The sequence below is a fragment of the Heterocephalus glaber genome, unplaced genomic scaffold, assembly GCF_053883595.1.
Source record: "Heterocephalus glaber isolate CG9 unplaced genomic scaffold, H.glaber_assembly_v1.0 deba00001504, whole genome shotgun sequence".
Lineage (NCBI taxonomy): Eukaryota > Metazoa > Chordata > Mammalia > Rodentia > Bathyergidae > Heterocephalus > Heterocephalus glaber.
Window position 1 is genome coordinate 32,466,214 of NW_028258324.1, and position 19,892 is coordinate 32,486,105.

Consider the following 19,892-nt stretch of genomic DNA (forward strand, 5'->3'; position numbering starts at 1 on the left):
ATCACAAGAAGCACTATTTATGGTACCTATAGCCTTATGAAATATATTTCTTAGTAAGACCTGAAAGTCAGAAGTATTCCTTGCCTCATGGGCTGCAGAATAGACACTGTGTTGGGAGGCATGTAAACAGTTTTAATCTCACTGTATATCTCTATCTGAGCTCTTGGGAGACCAGGTACATTGTTAGTAAGCACTTATAATCTGAAAGGAATACTGTTTTTCAGGGCAGTATGTTTCAACAGTGGGCTTAAAATATTCAGTAAACCATGTCATAAACAAATGCTTAGTCATTCAGGCTTTGTTGTTCTGTTTCTAAAGCACTAGAAGAACACATATATAGTAACATAATTCTCAGGAGCCCTAGGGTTCTGATGTTGGGTTTTTTTGTTGCTGTTATTATTTTTTTTTTTTTTTTTTTTTTTTTTTGGTACCAGGGATCGAACTTGGGACCTTGCACTGGCAAGGCAGGTGGTGGAACCACTGAGCTAAATCCCCGGCCCACCCTAGGGTTTTGAGACCAACAACTAACACTGGCTTCAATGTCAAGTCGCCAGTTGCAGTAGGTCTAACAAGTCAGTTCTAACAATGAGTCTGCCTATCTTTTGAAGCCAGGCATTGACTCTTCCTTTCAGCTATAAACGTCCTAGATGGTGTCTTCTTTTTAAAAGTTTATTGGTTTATTTTAGATATACATAATGACAACATTCATTATAGGGAATATGTACCAGTACATGATATGTTTTGCTTCTTTTTTTTTTACACCCCCTCCTTCAACCTCTCTCCTCTTTCTTATTTACAAAAGCTTTGTTTCCATTTTGTCCCTCCTATTCTCTTTAATTTTCTGGTCCCTTCCATCTTTACCCCTTCCCCCTCCTTAGTTCCCCTTTCCATTTGAACATTTTCTTCCCATTTCCCATATCTATTTTACATCTTGGTCCTTATTTACACTTTCAGCTTCTCATACCAAAGAAATAATACAGCATTTAAACATAAGTATCCAATTTATTTTACTTAAACTTACTTACTTAAAATGGTCTCAAGGTACATCCATTTACCTGAAATGTCTCGAGCTTATCCTTTTTATAGCAGAGCTTATCCTTTTTTTTAACCATTGTGTAAAAAAACCACAGGGAGAGGGAGAGAGCTGGGAACTGCTGAGTGGGGGGGATAGTTATAAATACACATTTATCCATTAAGTTCACAATCTTACATGAGAGAAGTTTGTGATGCCCCCAAATAATTAGAATAGTAATGCCAAAGAGCCCTGACCACAGATCACATACCAAATAGAGCAATAAGGAAAAATTTGAAATTTTGCAAGAGCTACAAAAACATGACCCAGAGGCATGAAGCAAGCACATGTCACTGGGAAAAGGAGGCTGATAGACCTGCTTAAAGCAGGGTTGCCACAAAACCTTCAAATTGTTAAAAACAACAACAACAACAAAAAAAAAAACAGTATCTGTGAAGTGCAATAAATCAAAGCACAATAGAACAAGGTATGCCTGTTTTGAAAAAACAACTAAGACTATACAGAGCTGTCTCTCAAGGCACTGTCTCATGATGATAGTTCGTCTGAACCACCCAACACCCTGTAAGGTAAGGTAATCCTGTAGGATTAGCCAAGTCTCACTAGTAATGGTGTGGAGGTAGAGGGATTCACCAACTTATCCCAACACACATGGCGGAACTAGGGCTGAAACCTAACACTTCCTGTTGAAAACTGTTTATTTCATGACACAATGCTGCAGCCATCCCTTTTATATTGTTATAGAAAAAGATAGATTCTTGAGTTAGATTGATTCGGAATGGGTTCATGTTTTAAACAAAAATATTATTCTTAGGAACTATTCCAAAATCCCTCTATGGAAAGCAATTAGAAGTTTGCACTTAAGGCCAGCATCAGGCCCAAGAAAAGAGCTCTGGGTCTGTAACCCATTGTGCATTTGATCAAATGACCCAGAGCCTATTGGGGAGCACATCTGCTGTGGGGACAAAAAGAGAAGCATGCATGGGCATGCAGTAAGCCTGGTGTCACACAGAGTGCTCCAAATGAGCATCCATTTCTTTCCCTTGCTCAGGGCCGCACACATTCAGACACAGTACAAAAATGAACTGCTGCCTCAGTGCCGAGACACTTTCACTATCAACAACGAAGGCTAAAACGACAAAGCCTCATGCTGGTGAAATACAGAATGGTTAATAAAAGGTTGTCACTATTCCCTTCAAACACTCTAAACACTGAGAGTTGCTCAAGGCATCATATTTCTGTCTGTTGATCTTTCTTCTTCTCTGTGATTTACAGTGTAAGAAAACTTGTAGCCATAGAGAACAAATAAATGTGTGGCTGAGGTTTCATTATGATATTATCATGCAGGCCTGGAATCCAATAGCACTGCTGAAAGAAAGCTGAGATGACACTTGACCTTAAGCCCTATCAGCCCACCGGGAAGCTATGCCAGGGAGCACAGCTGAGAGCCATATTATGTATCTCTCTCTTTTGTTCCATGGGCCGATGGGAGAGGGTGGATGCTGCAACTGGGGGAAAGGGGAAAGAAGCCATTTATATGGTCAGGGGCAGTTTCTACTGGAGAAGTAATCAAAATTCCTAATTCTCTTTTCTGAGCGGTAAATTTGATCTGGGAATCTCTCTGCCACAAATAAATCAGCCACACAAACATATTCTTATTTTGCCTTAAGGATGAATCTAAAGCATCCCTTGAAAAGTAGAAAGCTGCCCTCACTGCAAACTGAGATGAAGCAAGAAAGGGATGGGTGGGTCAGAGGCCATTGGTCTTGCACTGTCCAGTTCCATTTGCACTACACCCTGGAGTCACCAGAGGGATGTGCAAAATTCCTAGGCCACATCCCAGACCAACCATATTGAAGTGCATGGGATTTCTGAAACTCTTCTCTCATTCCAATATACAGCAACAGAGTTAAGGATCTTTGCTTTAGAAACAAAACATGCCAGGCATGGTGGCCCATGCCTGTAGTACCAGGACTTGGAAGACTGAGGCAGGAGGATCACTGGGAGTTTGAGGCCAACCTGAGCTACAAGGTTCAATGCCAGCTTGAACTACTTAACTAGTGAGACCCTGTCTCTAAAAAAAAGGGAAAAATTATAAATACATTTTTTTGAAAAGGAAGGGAAGAAGGGTTGAAAGAAGGGGAGGAGAATGGGGGAAAAAGAAAAATCAAGATATATTATGTACAGGTAAAAACTCCCTATGGTGAATGTGATCATTATGTATATCAAAAGTATACTAGGAGGAGACTTCTGGGCCGCCATACCACCCCCACAAGTACAGAGAGGTGAGCCGCTCCCAGTGCATAAGAGGAGCCTTCCAGGCTACAGTAACACTCCTGCAAACACAGAGAGGTGAGCCGCTTCCAGCCCACAAAGAGAGGCTTCTGGGCTGCCATACAACCCCCGCAGGCACAGAGTGGTGAGCTGCTCCCAGTGCACAAGAGGAGGCTTTCAGGTCACCATACTACCCCCGCAAGCACAGAGGAGGTGAGCCGCATGAGTGCCAGCAGCATATCCCACCCCCTACCCAATCCCCCACCCCCATCTAAATGAGAAGACACTTAAACAAGTCTCAAAACCAGACTTCCAGATCATGTCCAGCAACCCCAAAGGGAAATGAGATGGAACACTCTGATATTCGACCACCTGGAATCCCTGAATTGGCAACAAAAGAGGATCTGGAAAAAATGAAATCAGAAATAATTTTTTACATAACAGCAGAGATTGTGCCCATAGTGCAAGACATGATTAATACATCTATAGAGGAGATGAGGAACATGATGAAATCCCACATAGGAAACAAATAGAATCCATAAAACACATGCAAACAGATTTCCAGGAGATTAAAAGCTCCACTGAAAGTCTACACAGCAGGATGAGCCAATGTGAGGACAGAATTTCAGATATAGAAGATAAAATTGCAATTAGTGACCACAAAAAGAAAAATTGCTTCAAACTTGTAAGGGACCACAAGAAATCAATCCAGCAGCTGCTAGATGATGCAAAAAAGAATAACATAAGACTGATTGGAGTCAATGAAGAAACAGGAGAGAGTGCAGATGACATAAAAAAAAAATGATCAAAGAAGTGATGGCAGAAAACTTCCCAAGCAGGGGAAAAGAACTTGACATACAGATAAATGAGGCATTTAGGACTCCAAATAGCCTTGATCAAAAAAAATCTACACATAGGCATATAATTGTTAAGATTCCAGAAACCCAACAGAAAAACAAAGTTCTACAAGCAGTTAGAGAAAAGAAACAAATCACATACAAAGGAGAGCCCATCAGAATCACAGCAGACTTCTTAACGCAAACCCTCAAAGCAAGAAGAGCTTGGAGTGATGTATTTCAAGACCTAAAAGAAAACAGTCTCCAACCCAGATTGATGTACAGTGCAAAATTATCTTTCAAAATTGATGGAGAAATAAGATACTTTCATGACAAAATGCACTTTAGGAACTTCATGAATATCAAACCAGCAGTCCAAAAAATTTTAGACAATATCCTAGGAACAGACAATGAGGATCACAACCCCAGGAAGCTCACCAGAATGAATCTGTCGGGCATGAAAAGATATTAAATGCAAAGGGGTAGAATCCAACAAAAGGAAAAAGTCATGACAATGATAAGTCAATACGTATCAGTTATAATCATCAATGTTAATGGTCTCAAGTCACCAATCAAAAGAAATAGGCTGGCAGAATGGGTCCAGAAGCAAGATTGAACAATATGCTGCATACAAGAAACACATTTAATTCAAAAAGAAACTCACAGACTGATAGTTAAAGAGTGGAAATCAATATTTCATGTGACAGGAACCCAAAAAAAGGCAAGAGTAGCTATCGTCTTTGCAGAGCAAGTGGATTTCAAACCAACACTGATTAAGAGAGACAAAGAAGGACACTACATTCTTATAAAGGGTGGAAAACAATATTCCATGTGACAGGAACACCCCCCCAAAAGCAGGAGTAGCTATCCTCTTTGCAGATCAAGTGGATTTCAAATGAAAATCAGAAACATTCTAGTCCCAAGAATTTCAGATAAGGAATGCTCAATTTGTATGTACAAATCTATTGTGAACATGTGTTTTCATTCCTCTCAAGTAAAAACTTAAGAACAGGACTGTTGGTTCTTAACAGCAATACAAGAAATTTCTATATTGTTTTACAAAATGAGTTTATCATTTTACATTCATATTAGCATTACTAGGAAGTTCTAACTGGTTTACACCTAAGCTGACATTTTTCTTTCAAAACTTTTAACTTCATCTCCCTAATGAGTGTATAATTCAATCTTGTTATTGTACTGATTAGTATTTTTCTGATTCTAGTGTTGCACCCCTTTCCTTGTGCTGTACTGGCTATTTATCACCTTTTTGTGTCTACTTTTTAATTGGGTTGTCTATTAATGAGCTGTAAGAGTTCTTTATATATTCTGGTCATAGGTTATATGCATTATAAATATGGTCTGTTTAAGGACTACTTTTCATTTTCTTAACAATGTCATTTAAAGTTCTAAATTTTGATGGAATATCATTTATCAGTATTTTTTCTTTTAAACATCATGTTTTCTATATCTTAGGAAATTTTTTCCTACCCTAAATTCATAAACATTTTCCCTTATAATTTCTTCTTAAAGTTTTATAGTTTTAGTCTTTCATATTTAGGTTCATAGATCCTTTCAAGTTATTTTTAAGTATGGAAATAAAGGGTTGAGGTTAATTTTTTATATATGGATACCAGGTGTTCTAGTGCCATTTTCTGAAAACACTATCTTTTCCTGTGCTCTTGAATTGAGTTTATGTTCTATAAAATGTTACTGTTAAATAATCTTTCAAAACTCAGTGGACCATATATGTGTAGTTCTATTTCTAGATTCTCTGTTTTATTCCAATGATCTGTACGTCTTTCCTTACACCAACACTGCCTTGATTACTGTAGCTTTAGAGGAAGTCTTAAAATTAAGTACTAAATGTCTTCCAACAGTTTTTATTTTTTTATTTTTTTATTTTCTAGGTCCTTTGTACTCCTATATAACTTTTAAATTTCAATATCCAATTCTTCATTTATAGCAAGTATACACAGACCTGAATTTTTATATTTACCTTGTGTTTTCTAATCCTGCTAAATTCAAATACAAGTTCTAGGGGCTCCTAGAGATTTCTTAGTATTTTCTCTGTAGATGATCATTTCATCTACATATAAAGATTTTACTTCTACCTTGTCAATCCTATACTAACTGTGTCATTTTATTGCCAGACTATTTTGGTTTGGGCCTAGGTTTCAAAGTTTAATGAACAAATGAAGAGTAGGCATATCTGTGCCCTTGTTCCCTACCTTAGGGAGAAAGCATTGTATCTTCTCCATTCATAGAAGGTGTTTTTGTTTGAAGTATGGAGTACCTGTCTTTGATCTGTTGAAAAGGTTCTGTTCTACTTCTAGTCTCCTGATAGCTTTTACCATGAACAGCTGTAGAATTTAGTCCAATACTTTTTCTCCAACTACTGGCAGGATCATATGGCTTTTTCCTTTCCTCTGTTAAAATGATGACTCTTGGGGGTGGATCTTCCAATGCTGAACCAACACTGCCATCCCTATAATAAAACCACTTTCTACATCCTGCCAGATCTGAGCCGGGGATTTAGCTCAGTGCTTCCGCCGCCTGCCCCGCAAGCACAAGGACCCAAGTTCAATCCCAGGTACCAAAAAAAAATCCTGCCAGATCTGACTTCTAATAGTTTGTTTTGTTAAACAAATTTTTATCTGTGTTCATACTTTTTTCTTCTATTGTCTTTATCCAGTTTTATTATTAGCACAATGTTGATTTCCTAAAATGAGGGGAGAAGTGTTCTTTTTTCTTTCTGCTTTAAATGTTTGATATAATTTACCAGTTAAAATATATATGAGCCTGTTGTTGTCATATAGGTAGGCTTTCAAGCTAGGAATGTACTTCTTTAATAGGTGCTTTTCAAATTTTATATTTCCTCCAGAGTTAGTTTCATTAATTTGTCTTCCAATTTACTTCATAGAAGTTGTCAAATTTATTTCAAAAAAGATTTTTGTAATATGCTTTCTATATCCTTCTAAATTCTGTAAAATCTGTGGTAATGTCTTCTAGATCTTGATATTGTAATTTTAAAAATGTATAATTGATATTGTATAATAGGAAGAAAAGGTCTAAAGGAACAAGGGAAGTGGGAAGTGTAGGGGAAAAGAAAGAAGGGAAAAGAAAAAATATGAGAAAAGGAAAAAAAATAGAAATAAAGTCTTTGCAAATAGGGAAGGGCGGAGAGGGTGAAGGGAGGGCAGGGGAAGGGGAAAAATAAGAACCAAGATACATCATGCAAAGGTACAAGATCCTAATGATGAATGTAACTGTACTTTATACCTACAACGTACCAATAAACTTAATGGAAAAAAAAGTATACCAATAAAATTTAATTTAAAAAACAAGAAAAAAGAAAGCTAGAATACTTTAACATCCCAAAATGCCCCTCCTTTAGGGTAGAGTCTGACAATAGAAGAAATAACATATTAGCTGCTTTTTGAAGTGCTTTATAGCTCTCTAAACCCATTTCTTTTTTTTTCCATTAAAGAAGGATAAAATGGAAACAAAGTTTTTGTAAATAGGGAGGAAGGAAGAGGTGGATGAGAAGGAACGGGAATGGAGGGAAAACAAGAATCAAGATATATTATGACAGGTACAAATTCCCAGTGATGAATGTGATCTAAGCCCATTCTTCAAGGTCATGAACTGAAGAATGGCTGCTTTACAGCTATTTGAGTCTGTGTTATTTTCTCCTTCCTCTCCTGTCTCCTGCCTGCTCTTCTGGCTCCCTTAAAACACTCTTTTATTCAAGGACAAGTCATATCATGTTCTAGAAAAACTCTGAGATCTTCCAGGTTACCTTCTCCAACCCTACTCCTGACTGCCAGGATACAACCTGGGCATTTGGTCCCAGAGTGGACATTTTCAGTAACAAGACCTCAAAATCTCAGGAGACAACTCATCCCTTCTATGAGTGTTGATTAAGTTTCAGATTAACAAGATTCATACTCTTTCTTTAAATGGCTCAAAGCATAAAATGAGTAACTTGGGAAAGAAAATGAACCTTTAGCTAAGGAAGGGAGAAAAATGATAAAAATGTTTAGTAAGTCTGACCCATGCTTTTAGATAAGAGTATTAGGGTAAGGCAAGAAAGTTGCTACATATATTTGTACTAGGGCTCATTTAGAACTCACTGGAAGGCTTGATTTTTATGAGCTTCATGCAGGAGACAGGGGGCTGAAGTTTGCATCTGAGAGGCTGGCTAAACACATATTCAGAGAGTACAAGAAAAAAGATATTGAATAATTCAGTAGAAGGGTGGAAAAATCAGTAAAGTTGAAATATGGGGGTGGAAAGTCTATGAGGCACACTGACATTAGAGGGTCCTATGAAGATGAATAACGGTGAGCTGGCTGCTCTGAATCAAATGTTAGGTTACTGTACTGTTGTTGAAAGGAAATTATTTCCTGTATCTTTGAGCTGTGACTCCTGGGTCACTAAACACTCGGACTTCACCTTATAGCTTACATATCATGGGCCAGGTTTTCTCTACAGCTGAACCCACAAAATAATATGAGGCAGAAGCTTAAAGAATTCAATTAATTCAACAACAAAAGGCATTTATTGCCTTTTAAGCAAAAACTTAAAATGTGGTTTGAATAGCTTACTTAGGGATTAGGAGGAATCCTGATTCCTGCTTTGCTAACACCAGGGTAGCGCTAGGTGAGCCACAAATCCTGCTTGGGGCTTTTCTTTGAGTTCCCTTTACCTGTAACATTCTTCGCCAGGAATTAGCATAGCTAACTCTTCATTACTTTCAGGTCTTTGTTTACACACATTTCCTCTGTGAGGTCTTTCCTAGACATGCCATCTAAAATGTCAGTAGACTCTTCACACACACTTACATGAAAGCATATGCACACACATGCGTGCATGCACGCACACACACTTTCTCCCTTCTGTACTTATCACTATCTAAGATATGTCTTACTTAACAGCATTTACCTTGTTTCTTTCCTTTTTGGTACTGAGGATTGAACTCAAGACTTTGCGCTTGCCAGACAGGCGTGGCGAAACTAAGCTACATCCCCAGGCCATGCCTTCTTTCTTGTCTATCTTCTCCCATCAACTGCTATTTATATACTATGGACTAGCCTAATAAGAGAAGGCTTTTGTCTATTTTCATATATCCCCCAACACCTACAGTGCTGATGAGCACATCTGCTACAGCAGATGCTCAGGAAAAACTTGTTGAATGCACAAAGAATCTTACATAACCTCATGAGAGTGAGTGTTCCAATGTCCATGAATGCTAAGTTAAAATCTTTATTTATTGCAATAATTCAGATATAACATAAATATAACCTATTCTGTTAACTTAAAACTGAGGTAAGAGCTTCCTGTAAGATAATTATTGGTTCACATAAACAATGCACAGTTTATCTTCTTTTGCAGAAATATGATCAGGCATATTTAACTTCATCACCCAGGTAAGGCGTTTGAGCTCCATGCTGACAATGGGATGTAAACTGACTGAGTGTAAGAAAATACTTTGGCTTTCTAAACATAGCATTGCCTTTTCTCAAAAGAGAAAATGTTTTCAAAAGGTAGAGCAAAAAATTTGTATATTTTCACTAAAATGTTGTCTTTATGTATTCTTCTCTCCCAAAGTACAACAAAAAGATATATGTAACCCTTACATGTAAGGTGCTCTCCACTTTCTCTCAGGCCAAATGAAAGATAGTATCTATCTTTATGAAATAACTACTTATTTGGGTGCCTAGAAATCAATCAAAAGACTGAACATGAAGGGAGCTCAGCTAGACATTTCAATGGTGGAATTATTGCTTCGCTCCCACAAATACAACTAGCTTTCAATGGAATTTCATAATTACAAATGTTTACCTTAGAAAATTAGAAGACCGGAGACATTGGAAGAAAAATGATACAACTGAGTATGTTTAGGAACTAAAACAACTTGGTTTACATTCTGAGCAATAAATGGCTACATTGTGACACTAGCTAAATTTCTACCACTCCACTTTGAATAAAAACAGCATTCCTTAACCATGTAACTTAGTGGAGCCTCTGTGTTTCCTGCTCCCAAGTGATAGACTACTCTGAGGCTGGCAACCAAGAAACCTGGGAAACAAAATGCAAAATAGTGATAATCGAAGAGAAAAATCTGGTTTATGAAATAAGGCTAAAGAAGTTAAAGTATCCATAATTTTAAGTAATTCCTCACAAAAATGGCAAATATCTAGGACAGCAAATAAGAAACTAAAATATTAACTATATTTTCAGTTCTGTAAATCTGTTTAGATTTTTATGTAACCATCATCTTGTTAGTTAGGGGTATTTAACTGAGCCAATATAAATTATTAAAAGGCAAAAGCGTAATACAGATAACAATTTTCACTTTCCATTTCAAGCTGAATCTTCTCTACTTCATCTTGTTAAAGGGCATAAAAACTAAGAAAGAAGTATTTACTGAGGCCAGTTGTAATTATGCTCTTGTCCCCTAGGAAAATAATGCCAACTCCCTTTGACACGTGTAAGCAAGTCATCACAGTTAGAATAACTTAGAAGAGAGCAAGTTGGTGTTAACAATACAATCATTAAACACAGGGCAACAGTTTAAAATAGGAGAATTCATACAAAATGCATCTGTTTCTTCAAAAGACACAATAAGACACAATACAATCCTGAAGTCCAAAAGAATACCATTTTTATATAGAAATGAGATGCTAGACACTGTAACAAAGCCCATGGTACTCTGGTTGTCCTGTGGCTCTGGCAATCACAGGAGCTATACAGTGTGGGAGGGAGGTGCATCCCTTAAAGCCTTATGTTCCTCCCAGGTTTACACTTCTGGGATCACAGTTAAATGGTGCTTTGCTGCAATACCAGCTCAATGATCTAGGAAAGTGGTCTGAATCCCCAGAAGGGTAACTAAGCAGTCTGTGCCTCTTGAAGATAGGGCAAGTTAAACATTTAGCCATGTGTCTCATGGCAGGAAGGGCTGAGAAATCCCGTGAGCCAAGGTCCTTTTTTTTTTGAGACAGGATCTCATTCTGTAGTTCAGGCTGGCTTCAAACTCATGGCAATCCTCCTGCCTCAGCCTCCCGAGTGCTGGGATCATATGTGTACAACACCAAGCCTGGTGCACAAGGTATATTTTCTTAGGGAAGAGATGGGTACCTGACAGAAGCTGCAGCTAGTGCAGCTGGGGTTTTGAGCCACCATATAGGTACCAGATAGGGAAAGAAGTGCTAAAGCCAGGTTACATATTAAAGACACTGATGTTTCCAACCACAATTTGATTTTTAACCACGTTGCAATAGAAAGGGATTTGTCTCTAAAGAGGGATCAGATGAGTTACTCACTAACATTCCTCCCGATTCTAAGGCATAAGAACCCATGACTGATTTATTCAACAAATTGAGTGGCTGTGTGCCAGTACATTAAATACTTTTTGAAAAATATTCTCTTTACACAGCAGCAGCCACATTTATGAAGATTTCATGCAGCACAAATTTGGAACCCCAATTCTACTGCAGTACACTGAAGAGAAAATACATGGCCAACCCTGTGACTCACATAATGAAGTTTAAACTTGCACTCATCTTCAATTTCATCCGCACTGTCTTCATCGGAAACTTCCCCTTCCTCTGCATCATCTCCAAGGTGATAAGGCAACTTCTTGCCCTGAAATTGATCAGAATATCCCCATTTTGAAGTTAAAATAAATTCACACTAATCAACAGATGGAAGAAACTCAAATGTCTGCTGACAGATGAATGGATGAATAAACAAAATATGGTCTTGTTGGGCATCGTGGTGCATGCTTGTAATTAATTAGAGAGACCATATTTAAAAATAAGATCAGCTTCTTTTTAAAAATATACAACTCAGGACATAAGCATCACCATATCCCACTTTGTACAGCTGCTATCGTCAGAAGGTTGGTGTCTCCAAACTTCACATGCTGGTAACTAACAGCCAGTGTTGTAGCATGAAGATTGACTGCCTTTGGGAGCACAAAGTCATGAAGGCTCCGCTGAGCTCCTGGCCATCAGTGAGGAAGAGGCCCTCAACAGATACCCGATTTGCCAGTGTCTACAGCTTGGACTTCTCAGCATCTACAACTGTAATCAATACATTTCTTTTTTTTTCAACTTTTAAATTTTATTTTATTGGTATATTTCAGGTATACAATATAATGACATTCATCACTGGAAATGTGCACCTTTACATAATCTCTCTTGGTTCTTATTTTTCCCTCTACCCCTGCTGGCCCTTCAAACCCTCCATCCCTCCATATTTACAAAGACTTTGTTTCCATTTTTTCATTTTCTCATGTTATTTCCATTCCCTTCTTTCCTTTCCCCTACTTTCCCACTTCCCCTTCCCATATGAACCTTTTATTCCTATTTCACATTATTTTTTATACCTTTTAGTCCTTATTTACACTTCCAGTTTTTCTCACTAGAGAAACTATTCGGTATTTACACCTGTGCATCCTGTTTATTTCATTTAAGAGTATCGCCTCAATGTGCATCCATTTCAATATAAATCTTTAATTTCTGATTTTTTATGGCTGAGTAGTACTCCATTTTATTTTTTACAAAACACATTTTCTTGATCCAGTCTCCAGTTGATGGGCATTTGAGCTGTTTCCAAGTTTTAGCAATTACAAATTGTGCTGCTATACACGTGGGTGCACCTGTATCACTGTGGTATGATTCTTTTAATTCTTTGGGGAAGATCCCCAGCAGGGGACTAGCTTGGTCAAATGGGACTTTCAATCCTAGTTCTGTGAGGTATCTCCATACTGATTTCCACAGTGGTTGAACCAGTCTACACTCCCACCAACAGTGGAGCAGGGTCCCTCTTTCCCCATAGCCCTGCCAGCATTTGTTATTGGTTGATTTCATGATACCAGCCATTGTTTCTGGAGTAAGGTGGAATCTCAGCGTTGTTTTCATTTGCATCTCTCGAATGACCAGTGATGTTGAACATTTTTTCATGTATTTATTTGCTACTTCTACTTTTTTGTCTGAAAAATGTCTGTTAATTTCAGATGCCCATTTTCAGATTGGGTCTTTAAATTTGGGAGGTCTGATTTTTTGAAGTTCTTTATAGATTCTAGATAGTAGACCTTTGTGTGAGGAACAGCAGGTGAAAATTTTTTTCCCACATTGTGGGCTGTCTCTTCACACTGTTGGTGGTTTCTCTTGCTTTGCAGAAGCTTTTTAATAAGAAGAGATCCCATTTGTTGATTGTTTCTGCTTGTTCACAGGCAATTGAGGTTTTGTTCAAAAAATCTTTTCCATACCAAAGTTTTCAAGAGTTTTACCTAACCTCTGTTCCAGGAGATTCAGTGTTTCTATTTTAATATTTAGATCCTTAATCCATTTTGATTTTAGTTTAGTGCATGGTGAAAGATATAGGTCTAGTTTTAATCTTTGGCAAGTTGAAACCCAATTTTTCCAGCACCATTTTTTAAAGAGGCTATCTTTCCTCCAGTGAGGGTGTTTGGCTCCTTTATCAAAGATAGGATGGCTGAGCGTGTCTGGAGTTGTTTCAGCATATTCTAATCTGTTCCACTGGTCCTCAGGTCTATTTCTTTGCCAGTACCATGCTGTTTTTATCACAGTGGCTTTGTAGTATAGTTGCAAGTTGGGCATTGTGATACCCCCTGCCATGTCTCTGTTACCTAGAATTGCTTTTGCTATTTGGGGTCTCTTGTTGTTCCAAATGAATTTTTTGGATTTTCTCAAAGTCCATGAAGTATGCTGCTGGGATTTCAATTGGGATTGTATTGAATCTACATAGCAGTTTTGCAAGTATGGCCATTTTCACTATATTGATCCTTCCTACTCAGGAGCAGGGGTTGTATTTCCATTTTCTGATATCATCTTCAATCTCTCTTTTCAGAGTGCTATAGTTTTCAGAGAAGAAGTCTTTGATTTCTTTTGTTAGGTTGACTCTTAGATATTTCAGTTTTTTGGATGCTATTGTGAAAGGCATTGTTTGCCTTATTTCTCTCTCAGTGAGTCTGTTGTTCGTGTAGAGAAAAGTATTGATTTTTGTGTGTTGACTTGTATCCAGCTACTTGACTGAATTTGGTTATTAAGTCTAGAAGACTTTTGGTGGAGTTCTTGGGGTCTTCTATATAGAGTATTATGTCATCTGCAAATAATGACAATTTGACTTCTTTATTTCCTATCTTTACTCCTTTTATTTCTTTGTCTTGTCTAATTGCCAAGTCTAATGTTTCCAAAACTGTATTGAACAGGAGTGGTGATAGTGGACATCCTTGTCTTGTTTGTGATTTTAGTGTGAAGTATTTCAGTTTTTGCCATTTAGTATGATATTGGCTGTTGGTTTTGTTTTTTGTTTTTTTTGGTACCAGGGATCAAACTCGGGTCCTTGTACTTGCAAGGCAGGTGGCTGAACAACTGAGCTAAAGCCCTGGCCTGGCTGTTGGGTTTTCATAGATGGCTTTTAACAGTTTGAGGTAGAGACCATCTATTCCAATTTTTTTATGGTTTTTATCATAAATGAGTGTTGGATTTTGTGAAATGCTTTCTCTGCATTTATGGAGATGATCATATGGTTTTTGTCCTTGGCTCTATTGATATAGTGTATTACATTGATTGATTTGCGTGTGTTAAAGTACCCCTGCATCCCTGGGATGAATCCCACTTGATCAGGGTGTATGATCCTCTTGATGATCTTCTGCATTCTATTTGCCAGTATCTTATTAAGGATTTTTGCAACTATGTTCATTAGTGAGATTGGCCTATAGTTCTCTCTTTTGGTCAGGTCTTTCTCTGCTTTGGGGATCAAGGTGATGCTTGCTTCCAGGAATGAATTAGGGAATATTGCTTCCCTTTCAATTTCATTGAAGAGTTTAAAGAGTAGTGGCAGTAGTTCCTCTCTAAATATCTTGTAGAATTCAGCAGTGAAGCCATCAGGGCCTGGGCTTTTCTTAGTTGATAAGTTTTTAATTACATTTTCAATTTCATTGGTTGATATTGGGTTGTTTAGAATTTTTAGGTCTTCTTCATTCAACTTTGGTAATTCATTCTTATCCAGGAATCTGTCCACTTCTTCTGTGTTTTCCATCTTGTTGGCATATAGGTTCTCTAAGTAGGTATTGATGATCCTCTGGATTTCTGCTGGGTCTACTGTAATTTCACCCTTTTCATTTCTTTTTTTTTTTTTTTTTTTTGGTACCAGGGATTGAACTCGGGTCCTCAGCTTGTGAGGCAGCTGCTAGAACCACTGAACTAAATCCCCTGCCCTACCCTTTTCATTTCTAATTGCATGGATTTTGCCCTTTTCTTTCCTTTTTCTGATAAGTTTGGCTGTTTGTCAATTTTTGTTTTCTTTCGAAGAACCAACTCTTGGCTTCATTAATTTTTTGTATTGTTCTCTTAATCTCCATTGAATTGATTTCTGCTCTGATCTTTATAATTTCCCCCCTTGTATGAGCTTTGGGTTTGTCCTGCTCTTCTTTTTCTAGAAGCTTGAGGTTCAGCATCAGGATTTTTAATTGGGCTTGCTCTGTTTTCCTAATATGTGTATTCACTGCTATGAATTTCCCTCGTAAGACTGCTTTCATTGTGTCCCATAGATTCTGATATCTTGTATTGTCATTGTCATTTAATTGTAGGAACTGTCTGATTTCTTCTTTAATTTCCTCTGTGACCCATTGGTTATTAATAAGTGCATTGTTCAATTTCCATGTGTTTATGGCATTCTTGCGGTTTCTTTTGCTATTGATCTTCAATTTCATTGCACTATGGTCTGATAATATACAGGGGATAACTTCAAGTCCTTTGCACTTACTTAAACATGTTCTATGAATGAGTATGTGGTCTATTTTGAGAACGACCCTTGTGCACCTGAAAAGAATGTGTATTCTGATTTTGTGAGGTGGAACACTCTGTAAACATCTGTTAAGTTCATTTGTTCAAAAATTTGATTGATTTCTAGTATTTCATTCCTTATTTTTTCTCTAGTTGATCTATCTATTTGTGACAATGGGGTGTTGAGGTCCCCCACTACAATTTTATTAGTGCATATATGACTTTTCATGTCCATTAGTATTTGTTTTATATAGTTGGGTGCACTAGTGTTTGGTGCATAGATATTTATGATTGTCATCTCTTCCTCTTGGATTCTTCCCTTTACAAGGATGTAGTGACCTTCTTTGTCTCTCTTAATCAGTGTTGGTTTGAAATCCACTTGATCTGCAAAGAAGATAGCTACTCCTGCTTTTTTTTTGGTTCCTGTCACATGGAGTATTGTTTTCCACCCTTTAACTTTCAATCTATGAGTTTCTTTTTGAATTAAATGTTTCTTGTATGCAGCATATTGTTGGATATTGCTTCTTGACCCTTTCTGCCAGTCTATTTCTTTTGACTGGTGAATTGAGACCACTAACATTTATGATTATAATTGATACTTATTGACTTATCATTATCATGACTTTTTCTTTTTGTTGGATTCTCCCTCTTTACATTTAATTTCTTGTTGCACTTGATGGATTCACTCTGTTAGGCTTCCTGAGGTTGTGATCCTCATTGTCTGTTCCTAGGATATTATCTAAAATTGTTTGGAGTGCTGGTTTGGTAGTCATGAAGTTCCTAAGTTACTCTTTGTCATGAAAGTATCTTATTTCTCCATCAATTTTGAAAGATAGTTTTGCAGGGTACATCAATCTGGGTTGGAGCCTGTTTTCCTTTAGGGCTTGCAATACTTCGCTCCAAGCTCTTCTTTCCTTGACAGTTTGCATTGAGAAGTCTGCTGTGATTCTGATGGGCTTTCCTTTGTATGTGATTTGTTTCTTTTCTCTAACTGCTTAGAGAACTTTGTTCTTCTGTTGGGTTTCTGGAATCTTAAAATTATATGCCTATGTGTAGATTTTTTTTAATCAAGGCTATTTGGAGTCCTATATGACTCCCTTCTCTGTATGTCAAGTTCTTTTCCCCTGCTTGGGAAAATTTCTGCCATAACTTCTGTGTACAGTTTTTTATGTCATCTGCAGTCTCTCCTGTTTCTTTGTTGACTCCGATCAGTCTTACGTTATTCTTCTTTGCATCGTTTAGCAGCTGCTGGATTGATTTCTCATGGTCCCTTACAATTTTGAAGCAATTTTTCTTTTCTTGGTCACTAATTGCAATCTTATCTTCTATATCTGAAATTCTGTCCTCACATTGGCTTATTCTGCTGTGTAGACTTTCAATGGATTTTGTAATCTTCTGGAAATCTGTTTGTATCTGTTTTATGGATTCCATTTGCTTCCCATGTTGGGATTCTATCACGATCCTCAGCTCCTTTTTATTGCTGTTTCCTCTCTAGATTTATTAATCATGTCTTGCACTATGGGCACAATGTCTGCTGTTATCTGAGAAATTATTTCTGATTTCATTTTTTCCAGATCCTTTTTTGTGGGCAGTTCAGGGAGTCCAGGTGGTTGAGTATCAGAGTGTTCCATCTCCTTTCCCTTTGGGATTGCTGTAGGTGATCTGGAAATCTAGTTTTGAGACTTGTTTATGTGTCTTCTCATTTCATTGGAGGGGGGGAGGGTGCTGTTGGTGCCTGCATGGCTCATCTTCTCTGGCCTGGGAGCAGTGGAATGGCGGCCCAGAAGCCCCTTCTTCTGGGCTGGGAGTGGTGGAACCAGCAATACATTTGTTTTGTTTGCAAATTACCCAGTCTAAGACATCTTGTCATAGTAGCCCAAAGGACTGATCCAATCTTCATCAGGTTAAGGCCCCCAAGAGCAGCTGGTTTTCCTCAGCAGGTTAAATGTGCCTTTAACACTTGCATGCTGTGCTCCCTCTTCACTTAGCAAGCCCCTATTCCATAGAAACACACCGAGTCTCCTAAGCAGCTTGGCACAGTCCCCAGGACCAGGCCACTCTTAACGCTGACCAATACCATTTAGACATGGGGACCTTTGGCAAGGAAATTTCTTATAATAAGATTTGGTACAATGTTCAAGTTATACAATTACATCTATCTCTCAATGTCCTTGGAAGATAAGTTCCAGGACCATCCACACTCTGAAGATCCCCCAGTCCACCATACCACTATATAAAATTGTGTGGTACTTGTGCATCACATATACATTCTGCCTATTTACTTTAAATCATCTCTAGATTATGTGTAGAATTTAATAGCATGTAAATGCTCTGTAAACAGTTGTTATATCATATTGTTTGGGAAATAATAAGGAAAAAAGTCTGTACATATTTAGTAGAGACACAGAATTTTTAAAAATTATTATTGATCTGTGGTTGGTCGAATCTTCCAATATGGGGGACCAAGTGTACATACAAAATACAATCTTGCATATTTTCCTTTGTGTTTATATAACACAAAGAAATATGTATAAACACAAAGGAAAAGTTTGGAAAGAAATATAATCAATTGTCAGGAGTAATTATCTCTGGGTAGGAATATTTTGGGTAATAGTTATTTTCTCTTCTACATTTCCTAATTTATATTCTGAAAAAGTAAATCAGAAAGAGCAGCAGAAAACAAGGCCCTGTACCCTGATACGGGTCTCTAGGGTAGCTATCTGCACCAATAGGCTCCTTCCTTGCAAGCAGTAAGGGATATTAATATAATACTGAGTGCTCCCAGGATCTTCTAGAGGGTAATGGTGGGCAGAGACAGGCTCCAAGGCTAAGTATCCATGGCTACTGCGGGAGGCATCTTCTAAAACAGCAGCCCATGTCTTCCACTGCTTGGTATTCATGCCTTCTAAACACCCCTCATTTGAATGTAGACTGGACCTATTAACTCACTTCTAACAGAGAATACAGAAGAAGTGGTGGGATTCATATTCTTTCCCCACCCCCTCATTGTGAGGTGTGCTATGTAGAAACCCACACAGTAAGGAACTGAGAGAGGCCTCTCCCAGTAACAACTGCTGCATGCTCCTGGAAGCAGAGCCTGTCCCAACTGGGCTTTGAAGTAACTGTGGTCCTGGCTGACATCTCTGTCACTCAGCAGAAGGTCCAGCCAAGCCACACACATCTTCCTGCCTATAGGAACTGTAGGAAAATTGTTGTTTTACAGTGCTAAATTTGGGGGTAATTCACTATGGCCATAGATCCCTAATGAAATTATGAACCAAAACCATGGGACAGAACTAATCAGGTGAAGAGACAGTTTCAAAACAACTCTACACAGAGCTCATGTTTCCATCTCCATCCTCCACATAATGGACATCAAGGAACTATATTCAGAAATGCTGGCCTTGTGCCCTAAATGTTCTATGACTACTTCCACCACCCTTTACTGGGATGGGTTCACCTTGGAGCCCCTTCACGAGTTTCTGCTTCGATGTCTGGGGTAAGCACAACTATTTGTGTCCACATCTGCTTCAAGAAAGGTGCAAAAGCAAATGTCTAGCATTGTGAATATCCTCAAGTAGATTCCCTAAAAAATATGAGATGGGAGATTCTCTAAACATAGGACATTCACATGCTTGACAGCCAAACATAATATTTCTAAACATCACCCCAGTCTACTATCCAGGCTGATCTCTAAACTCAAGCTGTGATGACTTTTTTTTTTTTTTTGGTACCGGGGATGGAACTAGGATTCTTGCACTTGCGGGGCAGGCGGTGGAACCACTGAGCTAAATCCCCAGCCCCAGCTCTGATGACTTCTAATTCACCTGCCCTCCACACTACTGTTAGTCTCCTTCAGCATTCTGATTCTGCCCCTTACTACTTCCCAAAACAGAACTATCTGCTTAGTCAGGTCCTGAGCGAAATCTCTAT

General features: G+C 38.1%; 1 protein-coding gene across 7 annotated transcripts in view; it reads right to left on the reverse strand.

Moving 5' to 3' along the window:
- Window positions 1–19,892, reverse strand: part of Plch1 (phospholipase C eta 1) — a 277,140-nt gene that overhangs the window by 40,903 nt on the left and 216,345 nt on the right. For all 7 annotated transcript variants that reach the window (XM_087186404.1, XM_087186398.1, XM_087186397.1 and 4 more), the window contains one exon: window positions 11,680–11,787. In XM_087186404.1, coding sequence (XP_087042530.1) covers window positions 11,680–11,787 — 108 coding nt within the window. The remainder of the gene's footprint in view (window positions 1–11,679; window positions 11,788–19,892) is intronic.